This window comes from Eubalaena glacialis, chromosome 1 (genome assembly GCF_028564815.1).
Source record: "Eubalaena glacialis isolate mEubGla1 chromosome 1, mEubGla1.1.hap2.+ XY, whole genome shotgun sequence".
NCBI lineage: Eukaryota > Metazoa > Chordata > Mammalia > Artiodactyla > Balaenidae > Eubalaena > Eubalaena glacialis.
This window is the reverse complement of record NC_083716.1, coordinates 240,392,103-240,410,343: the sequence shown is the minus strand read 5'-3', so window position 1 is coordinate 240,410,343 and position 18,241 is coordinate 240,392,103. Positions and strand designations below refer to the sequence as shown.

The window sequence follows — 18,241 nt, the reverse complement described above, 5'->3', positions numbered from 1 at the left end:
AATGCAATTCAGCAGATATTCGGCTCGCAGGGCGGCGCGGGGTCCTGGGCGGGGCGCGGTTCCGGCTCGGGGAGGGGCGGGGCGCCGGCTCTGGGGGGCGGGGCGTCGGCTCAGAGAAGAGTCCGGCTCGGAGGCCGGGGCGCGGTCCCGGCGCAGCTGCCATCTGCTGGCTCCCTCCGCCCCCGACCCTGGCTGCCAGCCTTCCCGTTACCCGCTCCACGTACCAATTGCGATCCTCCTGGGGCTACTGGGGTCGTGGCCTACGGGCAGCGAGAGCCCCGCGAGGATGTGCTGAGGAGAAAACGGGCCGTGCTGGCGAGGCCCGCGGCCCTTCCAGGCTTCACAGTCCTCCTCTAGCCTCGTGGCCCCCACCCGGAAATGGAAACGTGACACCACGTCCGGAGCCCCCAGGCCCGCGACTCGCAGCAGCACACGCCCCTTCTTCGAAGAGGTTCAGTGAACTCCTACGCATCTTTCAAGACCCGGTACAATTTGCCCTGGTCCTGGATCCCGCCGCAGTCCCCGCGCCTCCCGGGGCAGGCCAGGAGCGCGCCCGCGCTCCCCCGCGCGTCTGTCTAGGGAGTAAACCGAGGATGGACCCGGACCCATCTAGGAGGGGACTCCTAGGGTTCTGGCCACCGGATCAAGACCCCGACCCCGTACGTTTCCCAAAGGAAGCAGGAACAGCCGCTCCCCGCGGGGCAGCTTCGGATTCGAGACTCAGAAGGGCACTCCTGTCCCCCGTCGCTCCCTCCGAGCTTTTCCTCTAACTGGCCCCCAGCGACACCACCAGCAGCCCCGATGTCAGAACCCAGGCGCTGTTCTCACTGCTCCCAGGGTGGCACACACCCCTGGGCACGGAACACCGACAGGTGAGCAGCGCCAGTGGGGACCCTGCAGGGGGAAAGCCTGGTCAGAGGCTGCGGGGTGTATGCTGGAGGGAGGGCCTGAGGCAGAGGTGCAGGACCTGGGGGAGGGAGGGACCTGGAAAGAAGGAACCAGACACAGGGCTCTAGGCAGACAGAGAAGGAAGTAAAGGGGCCCAGGCGGTCCTGGGGTGGTCAGTGGAGTGGGCAGAGAGAGGGCCGGCCAGCCACCCAGATCAGGCTTACAGTCCAGGTTTTCAACATTTCTTCTAATAAGTTAGTAGTTGTTACTACAGTGAATGAGATCTTTCCCACATTTTCTATTTAGTGGGCAGACATCACTGAACTCTCACTAGTGGTAATTTTTATCATTCACTCTAAGTAGGTGATCAGATTCCCCTGTAAATATTTCCTTTCCAATCTCTATGGCTTGCTCTTTTGGGCTGGGATCGCCAATACAGAGTTGTTGGGTACAGATGTTGGTGCAAATAATTCCTCCTGATTTTTAAAAAATTTTATTTACTTATTTTTGGCTGCATTAGGTCTTCGTTGCTGTGTGCGGGCTTTCTCTAGTTGCGGCGAGCGGGGGCTACTCTTCGTTGTGGTGCGCGGGCTTCTCTTGTTGCGGAGCGCGGGCTCTAGGGCACGTGGGCTTCAGTAGTTATGGTGCATGGGCTCTAGAGTACAGGCTCCGGAGTTGTGGCGCACGGGATTAGTTGCTCCGCGGCATGTGGGATCTTCCTGGACCAGGGCTCGAACCTGTGTCCCCTGCATTGGCAGGCGGATTCTTAACTACTGTGCCACCAGGGAAGCCCCCTCCGGATTTTTATACACAGAAAACGCAGGGCTTTCTCTGAATCTTTCCCAGAAAACCTTACACCTTTACCTCGTTAAGAGCCAACAATGAGAACTACTCACTTAGTATCTAAACAATAGTGCTTTATTGGTAAAAGGTTAGTTTCAATGGATACAAAATTGCTGTGTAAAATAAGTTTTCAAAATACATTTTTATAGGTAAAGCTTATCTCTTAGTAAAAGAGCAATTATCTATTAGCAAAAGTATTTAGATTCCGGCAGCAAAACAAAAGGGAATTTAAAAGTCTTACAGTGTAGGTCCACCCACACCCCCATAACCATTAGGTGGCAGCTAGCACTAAGTAGTAGTTTTACTATATAGAGCTTACACCTACCACTTTCAAGTGCTGCCACACCCCACCCCTTTTAAAAAACAGCTTTTACTAGCATAGTTAATAAATGACAAAATAACCCAAATAACTAGCCTTGCATGGAGGGGCCCTAAGGTCATGGAACACTTTTTCTTGGTAAAAACTTTGCACAATGTGCCTAAACCTGTAGCTCTTGACCATTTGCAATTACCCAACAGTGAAAGGGCAAAGTCAGGAGAACACCCAGTGATTTTCTGTAGTACACCTTTGTAACTAATATATTTCAACCATCTCATTTTGTCTGTTGAATACAAAACCCCCTCCTCGTCCTTGGAGTAATAAGCATTTTCTCCATTTCAACCCCTCTTGTTCTAGCAAAATGAAAACACTGAACCAGCACCTGCTCCCTCCAGATCTTCTTTCATCTGTCACTTTTTGGGGACCAACTTCCCCACATCAGTAGAAATGCTGAAAAAACAGCAACCCCAAGAGCATCAGCGCCCCTTTGAGTGCACGACAGGGAGACCAGCTACGAGGACAGGGAAGGGCCAAGGCCACAGGGCACAGGAAACCAACCAGGTGCGGCTTCAACTGGTGGCACCCGTCAGCCAGCCCACGGTGCAGATCTGAAATAGCCTTCATTCTCACACGATACATGGAAGGAAATGACAGTGGCTGAAAAAGGACTAGACAGCCTGCACACACAAAAAGATCACCGCTATTTGCCTGAAAACCATTCAGGAAAGCGTCAGTTAAAGGGACGCCAAATCAGGAAAACCTGGCAAGCATTTTGGGCCCCACGGGGCTGAGGCCTCGGGGCCACCCACCCGAGGACCCTTATTTTCGCTGCTGAGGCACATCTCCTATACCTGCAGTTAGAGAAAACACATTAAAGTGCAGTATAACAATAGAAAAAGGCTGGTTTCTGCACAGATCAATTGTTAATTTTCCTTAAAAAGTTATTTTTTAAATTTAGTTGAATAAAAATAGTTTATTGACTCTCATTGTGTAGGTAAGAATCTTAGTTGCAACATGAAAACTGCAGCTCATGGATACTTTGATTTTTCGTGGCAAACTCTACAGAAAGTGGCTTGTGGCGAGTTCTCTGCATAGACCCAAGAATCCAAAGACTTGTTAAAAAATTCACCCCTAAAAGCCTGTTTTTAAAAAAGCTATTTAAGTATAAACATGTATCTCACCGGGTAATTCTGTTTCATTTGGTAAACAGATAAATGTGCAGATGGATTAACAGTATTGACTTATAGCAGCAAAACTGGTTTTAGGTGTTGTGCTCAAAGCAAGACAGCTAACCAGGTGCCATGACTTGGTGAGAAATGGCCTTGCACCAGGGCAGCTCTCATCTTTCTGTGTCACTAGGTCCATGTCTCTGCTACTCAGGAACATTCTGGGAAATCTGAATGTTCTAGAAATAAATCATGATTAGTCGGTTAGGCCAGCCAAATCAAATTCAACTATTAACTATACATGCTGACTGGTCCCTGGGAATCAATTCTAACATTAGTGGTCAGTTAAGGTGGACAAAAAATGGAAATGGAAAGTTAACCTCACAAAATATAAAGTATAACATAATGAAATATAAATGTTAAGGTACTTCATACAAAATAACACATCAAAAGTTTTTAAAAAATTAAATTCTCAGGCACAGGTACTGTAAAATGTGGATAGGCACCCCTCCAACAGTCTTGAAAACACGCAGCTGTGTTACTTGTCAGAATGTTATCTTGCAAAGTGTTTTCTGGAAAAACAAACACAACACATTTAAATGGGAGTGATGCAATGCCTGCTGCTTGGACCACTGGCAGCATTATTTTCCTGTAAAACAACAAACGGCACAAACTGAGAAGGTGGGCTCTGAGGACCAGAGTTTACTAAAATCAAAACGTCCCTTATGAAGCTCTTGGAAATCAGGAGTACTGCAAAGCTGAAAAGTATACAGAAATGTAGATTAATTTTATGTACCAAAAGTAGAATCCTCGTAATTCCATAAAGTTTTAAAAAGAGAAGCAGCAAGATCAGAGAGAGTGAGCTAACATCTATTGCTCCCAACTGCCTCAAATGAGCCCCACCCCTCAGGAGTCCGTTTCTCTGCCATCATTTCCCGTCAGGCGGCAAACCTGCCCAGGCAGGACTGCCCTGTGCGGCCAGGAGGTCCATCAGTTGACAAGTGACGTGACCACAGGCAAGTAATTTTAAACCCTTGCACAGCGTCCATGTCCTCACTGGGCAAGTACGAACTCAGCACGTGCCCTCAGGACCTTTCTAAGGTTTCAACGTGATGACGAAAGAAAAGTAACCAACTCTGACCCAGGTGGGGTTCCGTGGATGCTCCCTTTAAAAGCAACTGGTTACACTGTACATGTGTATCTGTGTCTTTCTGTGCATGTATTTCACAACTAAAACCTTTCCCAATAAGCCGCAAAGGGGCAGGGGCTTTGTTTTGGTAACCAATGCCCCCAGCCTGCCTGCCCCACCCCACGTCCTTCATCACCTGTCCGTGTTGTGGAAGACTTCTGACAGGTGCCCGACCTCCGGGCCCCTTACCTCCCGTCTCATTGGTCCTGCAACGTGTCAGCTCAGCCTGCAGTCACTCAGGGCATCACATCGCCTCCTGAGGGACTGCATCGACGCTCACATGCCCTACAATCAGGTCCATATCCCAGCTCTGTGCCAGCTCGAACTCTGGCCCCAGTCCACTCTTCCACGGAGCAGGCTTGCCTCCGCCCCTACCCATGTAACTCTTCATCCTCTGGTCCTCAGTTGACTCCACCTCTCCCTCCTTCCTCTTGGAGGTATGGAGCAGCCACCTGGACAGCTCTGAGTGTCCCCCTGTCCACAGGGTACAGGGGAGCGGACATTTGCCTTTTCCTAGTCCGGCGTCCCTGGTGTCTACGGCCTCCCTTCAAGCAGGGAGGCCAGCATACACCCGGCCAGCCAGCCAGGTGAGCCACCGATTCCCGTCGGCTGTGGCGAGGAGCAAGGCCAGCAGTCTCCATCGAGGCAGCCCTGACCTACCCGGCATACTTCTCCCTTGACCCCGTCTCTACTTTTAGTTGGCCTAAGCTGTTCCAGTAACACTTTGAAGAGATGTTTTCAGCTTTAATAAATCTCAAATTGTACAACCAATGAAAGCTACTTTAATATACAGTTTTCTTCTACTGCTATGAGACAATAAAAATAGATCCTGGTCTCTGCCCCCAGCCCTGGCACAGCCCCTAAAACCCTTTCATTTCCTAAATGGGCAGAGCACCAGGTACACCTCTTGTCCGGATACTTGGTCCTTGACCTCTGTTCCTGACACAGGGCTCCTGAAACCCATGTACCTTACCTGATTTTGTGCTAATAAGGGAACTCTGTGGGTTGGTCACCAGAAAGACCAAGCCATGATGAGAAGCTTGTCATTTCCAGCCTGTCCCCCACCCTCCAGAAAGGGGAGAGGAGCAGGAAATGGAGCTAATGACTGATCATACCTACTTGAGGAAGCCTCCTTTAAAATCCCCAAAGCAGGGGTTTGGAGAGCTTCTGGGTTGGTGAATCCATCCAAACCAGGAGGGTGATATACCCAAACTCCTCAGGGCCAGAAGCTCCTGCACTAGGGACTCTCTCAGACCTCACTCGCCCTGTGGGTTTCTGCATCTGGCTATTCACCTCCGTTCTTTATTACATTCTTTAATAAATGTGACCTAGTAAGCAAAACGTTTCTCTGAGTTCTGTGAGCCGCTCTAGCAAATTACTGAACCCACGGTGGGGCGGGCACCTCTAATCTCTAGCCGGTCAGTCAGAAGCACAGGTGACAACCTGGATTTTGGACTGGCATCTGAAGTGGGGGGCAGACTTGTGGGACTGAGCCCTCAACCTGTGGGGTCTGACAGGATCTCCAGGTAGGTGGTGTCAGAACTGAGACCGCAGGACCCCCAGCGGGTATTGTGGAGAACTGCTCGGTGCAGGGGAAACCTCCACACGTTTGGTAACCAGCAGTGAGGGCGCTCTGGGTGGAAGGAGACATACAGGAAAGGAGCACACGGTAGGGAAGAACGGTGTTTTTCCCTACGTAGGAAGGGAAATGTTACAATTGTTACTCACACTTATAAGCTTAGAAAACACAAAAACCCTTTACTGAACAGGGAGCGTGGAGAAGCTTCCATTTTGAGGAGCAACCTTTATCCTTTCGGGACACGCGCCTGCTCTCCAGGCTTGGTCGTTACCTCACACGTGGTGCCCGTGGACCGCGCCGTCGCCATCCCCACCCTGCATCTGCAGCTGCATCTGCGCCTGCATCCGGGCGATCATCTCCTGCATGCGGCGGAGCTGCGGACACGAGATGGACACACCGTTGGTTCTCGGGCTCTTGCTGTCCCCAAGCAGACTTTACGGGGGTCCTGTGATTGCTAGTACTTCAACGTCTGTGCTCTCCCAAAACATGACCATGAGTTAATATACAAAAAACTCTTACAAACCAGTAAAAGGACCAATGGCTCAACAGAAAACCGAGTAAACGATAAGAATAGGCAATTCAAATTAAAAAATTATCAAGAAACAGAAGAAATAAGACAGACAACATGAGACAGTTTTTGACCTAAAAAGGTAGGAAGGAGTTGCCACTACCCAGTGGGGAATGTGCACTAAAGGGGAGTGACGGGCCCAGCTTCTTTGGGTGATTCAAATGGTGAATCTTCACCCTCCTGCATCCCCGTCACTATTTTTTTTTTAAATTTGTTTCATTTATTCTATTTTATTTTTTCTTGCTATTTCTTTTTTAAACATCTTTATTGGAGTGTAATTGCTTTACAATGGTATGTTAGTTTCTGCTTTACAACAAAGTGAATCAGCTATACATATACATATATCCCCATATCTCCTCCCTCTTGTGTCTCCCTCCCACCCTCCCTATCCCACCCCTCTAGGTGGTCACAAAGCACCGAGCTGATCTCTCTGTGCTATGTGTCTGCTTCCCACTAGCTATCGGTTTTACATTTGTTAGGGTATATACATACATGCCACTCTTACACTTTGTCCCAGCTTACCTTTCCCCCTCCCCATGTCCTTAAGTCCATTCTCTAGTAGGTCTGTGTCTTTATTCCCGTCCCGCCCCTAGGTTCTTCATGACCATTTTTTTTTTTTTTTTAGATTCCATATGTATGTGTTAGCATATGGTATTTGTTTTTCTCTTTCTGACTTACTTCACTCTGTATGACAGACTCTAGGTCCATCCACCTCACTACAAATAACTCCATTTCGTTTTTTTTTTTATGGCTGAGTAATATTCCATTGTATATATGTGCCACATCTTCTTTATCCATTCATCTGTCGATGGACACTTAGGTTGCTTCCATGTCCTGGCTATTGTAAATAGATGAGAATTGCTACTCCAGCTTTCTTTTGATTTCCATTTGCGTGGAATATCTTTTTCCATCCCTTCACTTTCAGTCTGTATGTGTCCCTAGGTCTGAAGTGGGTCTCTTGTAGACAGCATATATACGGATCTTGTTTTTGTATCCATTCAGCCAGTCTATGTCTTTTGGCGGGAGCATTTCATCCACTGACATTTAAGGTAATTATCGATATGTATGTTCCTATTACCATTTTCTTAATTGTTTTGGGCTTGTTATTGTAGGTCTTTTCCTTCTCTTGTGTTTCCTGCCTAGAGAAGTTCCTTTAGCATCTGTTGTAAAGCTGGTTTGGTGGTGAATTCTCTTAGCTTTTGCTTGTCTGTAAAGGGTTTAATTTCTCCGTCCAATCTGAATGAGATCCTTGCTGGGTAATCTTGGTTGTAGGTTTTTCCCATTCATCACTTTCAATACATCTTGCCACTCCCTTCTGGCTTGCAGAGTTTCTGCTGAAAGATCCGCTGTTAACCTTATGGGGATTCCCTTGTATGTTATTTGTTGTTTTTCCCTTGCTTTTAATATTTTTTCTTTGTATTTAATTTTTGATAGTTTGATTAACATGTCTTGGCATGTTTCTCCTTGGATTTATCCTGTATGGGACTCTCTGCGCTTCCTGGACTTGATTATTTCCTTTCCCATATTAGAGAAATTTTTCAATATCACTTCAAATATTTTCTCAGTCCCTTTCTTTTTCTCTTCTTCTTCTGGGACCCCTATAATTTGAATGTTGGTGCGTTTAACGTCCCAGAGGTCTCTGAGACTGTCCTCAATTCTTTTCATTTTTTTTTCTTTATTCTGCTCTGTAGTTATTTCCACTATTTTATCTTCCAGGTCACTTACCCGTTCTTCTGCTTCAGTTATTCTGCTACTGATTCCTTGTAGAGAATTTTTAATTTCATTTCTTGTGTTGTTCATCATTGTTTGTTTGCTCTTTAGTTCTTCTAGGTCCTCGTTAAATGTTTCTTGTATTTTCTCCATACTACTTCCAAGATTTTGGATCATCTTTACCATCTTTACTCTGAATTCTTTTTCAGGTAGACTGCCTATTTCCTCTTCATTTGTTTGGTCTGGTGGGTTTTTACCTTGTTCCTTCATCTGCTGTGTGTTTCTCTGTCTTCTCATTATGCTTAACTTACTATGTTTGGGGTCTCCTTTTCGCAGGCTGCAAGTTCGCAGTTCCCGTTATTTTTGGTGTCTGCCCCCAGCAGGTAAGGTTGGTTCAGTGGGTTGTGTAGGCTTCCTGGTGGAGGGGACTGGTGCCTGTGTTCTGGTGGATGAGGCTGGATCTTGTCTTTCTGGTGGGCAGGACCACGTCCGGTGGTGTGTTTTGGGGTGTCTGTGACCTTATTATGATTTTAGGCAGCCTCTCTGCTAATGGGTGGGGCTGTGTTCCTGTCTTGCTAGTTGTTTGGCATGGGGCATCCAGCACTGCAGCTTGCTGGTCGTTGAGTGGAGCTGGGTCTTAGCGTGGAGATGGAGATCTCTGGGAGAGCTTTCGCTGTCTGATATTACGTGGAGCCGGGAGGTCTCTGGTGGACCAACGTCCTGAACTCGGCTCTCCCACCTCAGAGGCACAGGCCTGACACCCGGCCAGAGCACCAAGACCCTGTCAGCCACACGGCTTTTGGGAGGTCTGAGGTCTTCTGCCAGCGTTCAGTAGGTGTTCTGTAGGAGTTGTTCCACATGTAGATGTATTTCTGATGTATCTGTGGGGAGGAAGGTGATCTCCACGTCTTACTCCTCTGCCATCTTGAAGGTCTCACCCCATCACTTTTTATCACTACGGTTTCTGTCTGTTTAGAAAGGCCTCTAGGCAACTGTTGTAAAAGATTTACCTCAATTTTCTTCAGGTAACTTTTGTGATTATGTTTTTAACATTTAAATATTTGATCCATAGTGAATTAATTTGGCCAACGCAGTGTTTTATTTTTGCTTCCAAAAGGCTGGCCTGTTTTCTTATTATTTATTCAACATGCCTGAACTCCACCACTTCAACAGGTCCCAGCACCACCTGCGCCTCAGGGCACACTTCCATACTTCTGACCTGTTTCCAGACCTGCACTTCATCAGCCTAACCCGCCTGTGCCAAACTCTGGACGACCACCGTTCGACGTTTCCGTAACCAGTAAAGCAAGCCTCTTTCCGTTAGTCTGCTTTTTATAGAGCTTCCTGTGTTTCCCAATGCTTAGCCTTCAAGACAAATGGAATTATTTCAAGTTCTCGCTAAAACGAAGAACTCAGCAAACACACAGAACTCTGCGGGAACTGCGTTAGAGAGAAGTGTGACCCTCACACTGAGCATCCTACCTAAAAAGCTTTGTGTCTATTCAAATTTTGAAAGCAGTTTTCAGTAGAGCTTTTTCTAGTTTCTTCCCCTATATAAGCCCTACGTATTTCTTACGTTTTTATTAACGATGGTGAATGAGTTTCTTTCATTATATTTTCATTGTCTATGTACGGGAAAACTGCTGATTTTTAAACATCTTACAAAAACCAGTCATGTTACTGAATTCTCACTATTTCCAACTTTTTCCACTAAATTGCTGTTGGGTATTAAATGAGATAATATATGTAAACCAATATACATACTTATGTATATATATGCACATTATCATGTGCATATATATATGTAACAGATTAGTTATATGTAGTATGCTCCTTTTCAAAAAAACAAGGAAAAAAAACTATATGAACTACAAATAATATTTTTAGGTATACACTAAACAGTAGACTCAAAAACAGAAAAAGTACTTTTCTACTTACCTCAGCTTCCTTTTCCAGCAAGATCTGGTCTTTATTCATGTCCTCATTTTCCACTTTTCTAAGAGGTGAAAGAAACTACAATTATAATATTACGACAAATATAGTTTGGTCATTTCTGACAACAGAGGCTCAAAGTAAAATTTCACTTTATATTTCTGAGAAATATATCTATTGAAAATTGCATAAATTTATCATTTTTATGATTTACAACATGAATAAGAAAAGAAAATGATGAAAAGTAGAATATGAAATGGAAAATTCAAGACCTCTTTCTTACTCTAAGCTGGGGGGTGGCACTTTCGACTTTACCCAAAAAACAGTAGGTATTATCTGAAGAATACTCTTCTAAGATAAGTTATGAATAAAGACTACAACAATCGTACTTAAAAAAGGAACAGGATGTGAGTGTCCAAGCGGAGAAGCCGGCGCAGGAGGCCCTCTGAGCCCTCGAAGACGCGGCTCCACACGGGCCCACTCCCCTGGTACCACAACCTGGCTGTATTCCTCAGACTGGGATGTTCTTGCTGCCTCTAAATCCTTTCTTCACATCTGGTCCCCAAATTAGTAACACCATAAGGCAGACTCTAAAGTGTACCTCATACGTATGTACGAAGGACCTTGTGTTGAAACAGGATCCAACACAAGTCTTTGGCTTTTCCATCTAGAGCTGTTCTTGATATGCAATGGTTAAAGATACCTTTTAACAGGCACAACAAAAAAAACCCACCCAAAACAAAAACAAACCCCAACCCCACGATTTGATTAAATTAGCAACAAGTATCTCCCAATAGCTTGAGTAGGAAACCAAATGGTGATGCTTAGTGGTCAAGGCTGAGCTGGACACACGGAGGAGAGGGGGACAGCATGACTCGAGGTGACACAATATGGACCGAGGGGACAGCATGACTTGGGACAACAACCTGCCGCCTCTTTTGAGCCTCTCGGATCGGAAGTTTTCATAGTGAAGGTCCTGGGTCACCTCTTGGAGATCCTGCATGTGAGTGCTGAAAGAGAAAAGGATGCACCAGGGCTATGCCATTCGCATGGAAAAAACACCCAATCAAGGACACAGAACACACACCAGGAACTAAGACCCCAGATTACTTGGTAAACAGCACACAAAGTTGCTGGAATTTCGGGATAAGGGAATGAGGCTGTGGAAACATCTACAGAGACGCATCTCTTTGCTACCACGATAAACAACGCACAGACACACCCAGCTGGGCCACAGGGTCTCCGCCACAAGCACCACCCCTTGCGTGAGGTCACCACAGTGGACAGAGGGAGAGGCACAGAGGCTTTAGGAGATTGTTTAGGTAAACAATGTCTGAAACAGAGCACACTTTTCTAAAAGAACTTACGAAAAACAAGCAATTCAAACATTTGTGACTCAAGCTTAACGTGTATGTCACAAAGAGCCTATTAGTGTCACCTGTGGAGAAAACCATAAATCAAAGTACTAATCTTCTGGATGAGACAGAAACAGCACTTTGCATCTTCTAATCATCTTGGAAAACATTCATAGCTTCGGCCCAGCTTTTTCAGATACTTAAGCACTCAGCTCTGAGACAGGATCATGACAGGCAAGGGCCTGTCCCCGGAGGGCCTGGGTGCACTTTCACACCTGACATGGTGACTGAATTACATCTGACATAACTGGAATGCCAACTTTAATGGTATTTTTAGTGATTTTAATTCACCAAAAATTCCTAAACCAAGTGAGACCTACGTGGCCTGTAGAGCAATTTTTAGTTCTTCAAAATTTGTCTGGACCAGCCCTTCTTTGAACTCAGAATTCTGATGAAAGAGAGGTTAGATTTTAGCAACACTCTTTCTTTTAGCCTCTTTATTCAAGGGCAACAGCAATGCATGTTTGTTACTAAATGTACAATTTATTTTTAGAGGAAAAAAGTCTGTTTTTGTAATCAGGTCTGTTCTAGCTGCTAAGAACCGACTGGAGAACCTCAAGGCTAACGGGGGCCACCTCGTGTGAGAGCCTGAGGCTGAAGGGCAGTCTGCTGCATTTCAGCGGTGGCGGGAGAAGGCTCTCAGGGCCCCAGGCAGCGAAGCTGTCCATTTCCTCACCACAGCAAGAGGTGTCCTGTGTGTGGTGCAGCCACACCACAGGTGAGGTCTAGTCGACTTTTAGCATCAAAAAGGTCTTTGAGATTAGGAAAGAGAGTGTATTAAGCTACAGGCCCCAGGTGGAAGAGGCTAGTCTGCTACAGTCCCAGAGAGGGGAGGGCCTTCTGCACCAAGCTGGGACGGCCCCGCGGCAGGAGCACAACGGAGCCGGCGTGGCTCGGAGGCCCCACGCACACCCCCCCTCGACAGCTCTGCCCTCCAAGCCAGTGGGAACGCAGGCGCGCCTCACATGAGCATCGTCCTCAGTTTCAGAAAGTCGTTGTGCTCTGGGTTCTCCACCTCCACGACGCCCCACGGGTAGAGGCGGCCTCTGACTTTCTTGCCTTTGGCTTCAATCAGCTGATTGGATCCAACCACAGAGAATGGGATACTGGCCTAGAAAGAGACACACGGGGTAGACTGGCTCCACACAGGGAACCCCAACGTGCGCGGCAAACGCAGGAACGCCGGCACAGAATGACCACACTGCTGCCCGCTACGAGGCTCCCTCGGAAAGCCCGCGGTACACGTCTTACTTGCAAGTGGCAGTTCTTTTCCACATGGGACAAACTGCATGAAATCAAACTAAACCTGCAGTAAAATTTCTAAGCCTCAGGTGACAGCTATGCCAGAATATCTTTAGAGCAAAACTACTACTGTGACCAAGTCTACCTGGCAGCCTCAGAGGCCAAGCCTTCTAAGACTGTGTGCTTTGCCAGCTCTTTCCATCTTAAATGCACTGACTACAGGAAACGGGAGTTAGTTACACTGTGTACTTGGAGACAGAGTTCCTACCTTGAGAAGCCTAGTCTGCTCTTTAAAATCTTCATCTTCATCTGACTCTGCATCAGGTAAGTGATAGATTTTGATGTTATGTTCTTCAATTTCATCCAGAATCTGAAAGAAAGACCAAACCAGGAGCAACTGTAGCCAACCGCATACTATTTCAGTCAAGTCTAACGCATCATATTAGAAGTATGTCAGAATTATCCAAATGTCAATAATCATATTGATTAAAATCATTTTCAAATGATTTTACAAACTGCTAAAAAGGTATTCATGCTCGCACTCTGAGGGACCCGCTGTCCAGAATAACAACAATGTATCACCACCCTCACTGCACAAGGCAGCAAGCTAACGACAGTCCCGGTACAGCAGGTAAAAGGAGACCACACCACAACCAGCCTCCGGAAGGAGTCCTGCAGGTAGAGAAGGGAGATGTGCCCAGAGGGAACATCTCCTCAAAGGCACGGAGGGGCGGACGCAAGGGTTGTGTCTTGGGAATCACAAGAAATCTAGGATGGCTGGAAGATTAAGACATCTAGTTGGACAGGACAAAGAAACGACTGAGGTGGACAGTTCCCTGAATGCCACCAGGTGAGGGATCTAGGGGTCTGGATTTTATTCAATAGGAAAAAAGTGGTCAGCAGTGTAACCTCACAGTCTGAACTATCCACCAAGTAGTAGAGTAGCCTAGAGGGAAAGGGAAACTGGGCTGGAGTTGAAGTAAGCAGGCATTCACCAGCCCGTCTACTAAGCAGCCCGCGCCCCCAAGCCCCCAGTGTTGGTGCTCCATCAGATGCGAGGTGGGGCTCTGCTTTGACTCTCACGCCCGAGTCTGGACCGCCAAGGGAAGGGAGAACACAAGCCAAGTCAGCAGGAAGCACCCCTACTTCAAACCTGCTCCCCAGTTTTTTCCTCCTTAAAGTGACCTGAAGGGCCTTGCGTGGTCAAAGATCTTGGACGAACCCACGGTCCGCACTACATCGGGATTTAAGAAAAGGCCCTCCTCCCCGCACCCTCTCCGCCTTGCAAGCTGACCTCAGTCTGTTCCTAACGGCTCACTCCCCAGTGAGATGGAGAAGCTGAGCGGTGAGAATGAACCTGCTCTGCCTGCTCCCCACCCAGAGCAAGGAAGTGATGGATCGGAAAGAATCACCTCCTCACTGTGGGCGACTGCAAGAACTACGGGACCATTCTCAGAGACAGGGAGGCGGGCAGGTGTTCTCAGACTGGGAAGGAGGAGCCAGATACACAGGTACAAGGAGGAAACCAGATAAAGAGAGGGACTGCAAAGGCCCAAGACTTCAAGTCATTTCAGCCTTTGAAATCGAGCCCTAAGAATTCTGGACACAGGATCAGAGATGGGTATAAAGCCTCCTAACCCTGACACCTGCCCCTCCTACCTGTCCGAAATTTAATGTAACATCCTATAAAAGGTGAAGTCCCCTTAAGTGTAAACTGCCAAAACACTAATTGTCAAGCATAAAAATGCCTAAGCTTTCAGGGACTCTTCCAAGGGCCTGAATATTTCCTAAAAAACTGGCAGACACTTGAGACAATAAAGGAAAAGGCTGACAAACATGAGTCCATATAATTTTAAAACTCCGCTTATGGCAGAAGACATCAAGAGAAACATGAAATAACACAAAAGTCTAACTAGGTGAAATAATCTGCAACGTGACAGTCAATCTCTAAAAATATACGAGTATCTGTAAGTCAATAAAAATGCAATAAAGAGCAGCAAGGCTCTAAAACCCCAGAGAACAAGGCAACGGGCTTCAAGCACCATGACAGATACTCGGACCAGCAACCAGGCGAGTGCAAATTGCAGCGAGGTGCCGTCTCCCATCTCTCAGAAGGGACCCTACGAGCGCCAGGAGCACATCCAGAGCCGCAGGGGACCAGGCTCACACTCTGCCTTGGGGGCCGCCAACGGCTACAAGCTTGTTTCGAGGGAAACGCAGCCCTCTTGCAAAAATATAAATGCACACCAGTTCCCTTCTAAGAATTCGTCTGACTTACACAATTGTGAGACGACAGAGGCACACCGACGCTGACAGCACGGACATCAGCGAGGCCGGCTCCGTGCCAGCCAGGGACTGTCCGAACCCACGGCCAAACGCCCCGCCCCCCCCTCAGACGCCCCACCCCCCCCCCACCCCGGCCGCCCCGGTGAGCCCAGCACGCACCCTCTTCTTCAGGCGCTCCCGCTCCTTCAGCGTGAGCGTGTCAGCTTTTGCGATGACAGGCACAATGTTCACCTTGTTGTGTATCGCCTTCATAAACGCAACATCCAAGGGCTTAAGTCTAAAAGTCATGTTTAAGGGAAGAATAAGGAGATCACACTGAATTTTTTTCTCTCCAAATTACCCCAATTCTTATAATACAATATGCAGTTTGGAGGAAAGTTGGAAACCCACATAGTAAACACGAAATCTTAATCTACACACCAGGTTTCCATGGTAAATGCTTACTTACCCGTGTCCGAAGGGGGAAATAAAGTAAAAGCAACAGTGCACCCTGTTATCGATGATGTGCCGTCTGTTCAGACCACTCTCGTCATGCAGGTACCGTTCAAACTGCTCGTCGATGTAGGAGATGATTGTCTTAAAGCTGAGAGCAACACAGATACGAGCAATCATGGGATGCAAGAGGCAGCTGTCCCCAACGTCAAAGGCCAAACGAGCTGTTCTGTCCCCTGCCTCTCCAGCAGGTGTGATTTAATAATTCAACTGTAAGATGGGAACAGAAAACCGACTCCTAGGTTTGGCAAGACGGAGGTTTTTGGAAACTGTGCCAAGAATCATTTCCTTAAGGGTTGAAGGTCAAAAGCCTGGATGGAATAGGTTACAAAGAGGCTGAGCTGACTGACTGAAGACAGTCAGTCGGGGCAGAGTGGGAGCGGAACACGGGTCAAGAACAGGGGCGCTAAGGGGTGCCTGCGGAAGGAAGGGAGAGACCCCCGGTGAAGGAGAAAGACGCAAGAAAGCCCTCTCCTTCCTTCCTTCCCTCTTATTAGTGCTGGAAAGTTGGTGCTTCATGTTTATGGGGATTAGAACTAGGAGAGTTTCTACAATGAAAGCGTATTCTCTGCAAGGTACAGGGGACAGACTGCTCTTACATTCTACTTCTGGATTTCTTTACTTGTGCAAATGGTGCCAACAAGCAGCCAGTTACAGACACTAGCTCTTGAGCAAGTCTCTTAAGAGATTTCACCTTCTTGAATATGGAAAAGAGAAAGGCTGTACTACCATATCTTGTCCACTGGCCATGGTCCAAATCAACGTGCTTTATTCATACTAGCATTTGCTGTATGGTTGGCTTTGTGATATCAGATCTCACTAGAACGCTCTCACAGAAAAAAATACTCCTTCCCTGTGAAATTCCTCATTTAAAATGCCGTAATTAAAATGACTTAAATTGTCTCATTGTTTTACTATACACAGCTACCTCAAACCCAGCAATCAGTCACCAACATTACAGACTGAAATACGCGGAAACAAGCGTAAGCAGGCACATGGCCTCGTCACCGGCGGGGCTCTGGGGCACGCACCAATCCCTGCAGTTGATGGCGTCCCCGTAGCCTGGCGTGTCCACCACGGTCAGCCGCAGCTTGACCCCTCGCTCTTCAATCTCAACAGTTGAAGCCTCAATTTGGACAGTTCTTTCAATTTTCTCTAAAAAAAAAAAAAAAAGAAGCAAACTTAATAAAAGAACGTACCTTAAAATAGAACCAGTTTGCAAAAATGAGAAATTACCTGTTACTTTATTATTAAACAAATGACTCAGAAGTTCACTATCTCTCTTTAAGGACAGTTCTCAGAAAGTAACATGAGGACTGTGTGAAAACGGCCCAGGGTCAGCAAGGGAAACATCGCAGCTAAGATTAAAGGGCTGCTTGGGAGCTGAAAATGATAATTTCTGATTCCTGGGGCAAAAAGAACAATTAATGAATTCATTTAAAAACTGTCCAAGGGCTGCAGTCGTGTTGTGGTTGCCCAAGTCCCAGACTGATGTATGCACAGTTCATTCACTCAACAGCCTCACGAAGCCCAGTGTCCAGTGCTGGACGCTCACACCTAGGGGAAGAGGTCAGATGACACCTATGCCCACAGAAATCTTCTGTGTATGCCGGTTTTTTCATGAGAACACTGATCCTTCCATCAAACATACAACATAGGCAGGAACTACTGCACTTTGTAGACAAAGAAGACAAGCTTGGAGAAGATGGACCATGGTACATGGTCAGAGTGTGTATAATCGAGATCCAAGGACGTCAGGTGCAGCACACCTTTCCCTACCTGACTGACGTTCTCCTTCTGTCTAGAGCCAAACAAAAACAAACAAAACACAAAGCTAAGGCACAAAATACTAATTATGCACTCTGTAGCAGCTTTCACGTAGTGCAGCGTGGAAACTTCTGTACCTGCAGCTCCAGGTATGACTCTTTCTGGGTAGAGGTCAGTCAGGAAGAGGCTGTTTATGAGAGTTGATTTTCCGAGACCCGATTCACCTTGAAATGAAAAGGAAATTGATGTCGTGACGTTATATGTGTGACACAGTCAAATCTGTTGAGTGTTTACGTGAGGCCCGGCCCTGGACTAAGTGCCGCACAAACATCCGTCTCTGCATCCCGTGTGACGACTGTGAAAATGGCACAACCCTCCCGGCCCCACTGACGGGGGAATAGGGGCTCCAAGGTCAGCAGCCTGTGCGCTCAGTGCTGTCTGGAGCAAGGCCTCGACTGGAATCCAGGTCTGTGACGCTCCAGAATCCGTTAAGATCATAAACACAATGTGACCTCTTCCCAAATATGTGGAATGGACTTGAGGTGGGTTTTTATTTTTTGAGAAAAGGAATGCACAGTAGGTTTTCAGGTATGGGCTCCGCTAACCCTTAAACTCATCACGTTTCAGAGAACTGAACACACACAACAACGTCAACAACACCCAGCTTCCCAAGCTGTGGGATCAGGGCACGGAGGATGGATGGACAGCTAACCCTTGCACACAACCCGTCTGCCATCTCCCCTGTGACAACAAGGCAGGAGCAGGCCCCCTGCCCTCTTCCTGTTTCACTCACAGCCCCGCATCCCACCGCTGGCAACCACCGTACGTCAGGCAACTTCCTGCTC

General features: G+C 47.2%; 2 protein-coding genes across 4 annotated transcripts in view; both read right to left on the bottom strand.

Moving 5' to 3' along the window:
- Nucleotides 1–347, bottom strand: part of FARP2 (FERM, ARH/RhoGEF and pleckstrin domain protein 2) — a 91,215-nt gene extending 90,868 nt beyond the window's left edge. For both annotated transcript variants that reach the window (XM_061189378.1, XM_061189388.1), the window contains exon 1: nt 225–347. The gene's annotated coding sequence lies outside the window, so the exon portion shown is untranslated. The remainder of the gene's footprint in view (nt 1–224) is intronic.
- Nucleotides 348–1,784: 1,437 nt separating this feature from the next.
- Nucleotides 1,785–18,241, bottom strand: part of SEPTIN2 (septin 2) — a 32,721-nt gene continuing 16,264 nt past the window's right edge. For both annotated transcript variants that reach the window (XM_061189468.1, XM_061189478.1), the window contains exons 4-13: nt 17,534–17,620; nt 16,661–16,784; nt 15,586–15,720; nt 15,297–15,414; nt 13,120–13,221; nt 12,575–12,720; nt 11,121–11,204; nt 10,201–10,258; nt 6,256–6,358; nt 1,785–3,788 (exon numbers count right to left, since the gene is read on the bottom strand). In XM_061189468.1, the coding sequence (XP_061045451.1) occupies nt 6,257–6,358; nt 10,201–10,258; nt 11,121–11,204; nt 12,575–12,720; nt 13,120–13,221; nt 15,297–15,414; nt 15,586–15,720; nt 16,661–16,784; nt 17,534–17,620 (956 nt within the window). In that variant the 3' untranslated portion in view covers nt 1,785–3,788; nt 6,256. The remainder of the gene's footprint in view (nt 3,789–6,255; nt 6,359–10,200; nt 10,259–11,120; nt 11,205–12,574; nt 12,721–13,119; nt 13,222–15,296; nt 15,415–15,585; nt 15,721–16,660; nt 16,785–17,533; nt 17,621–18,241) is intronic.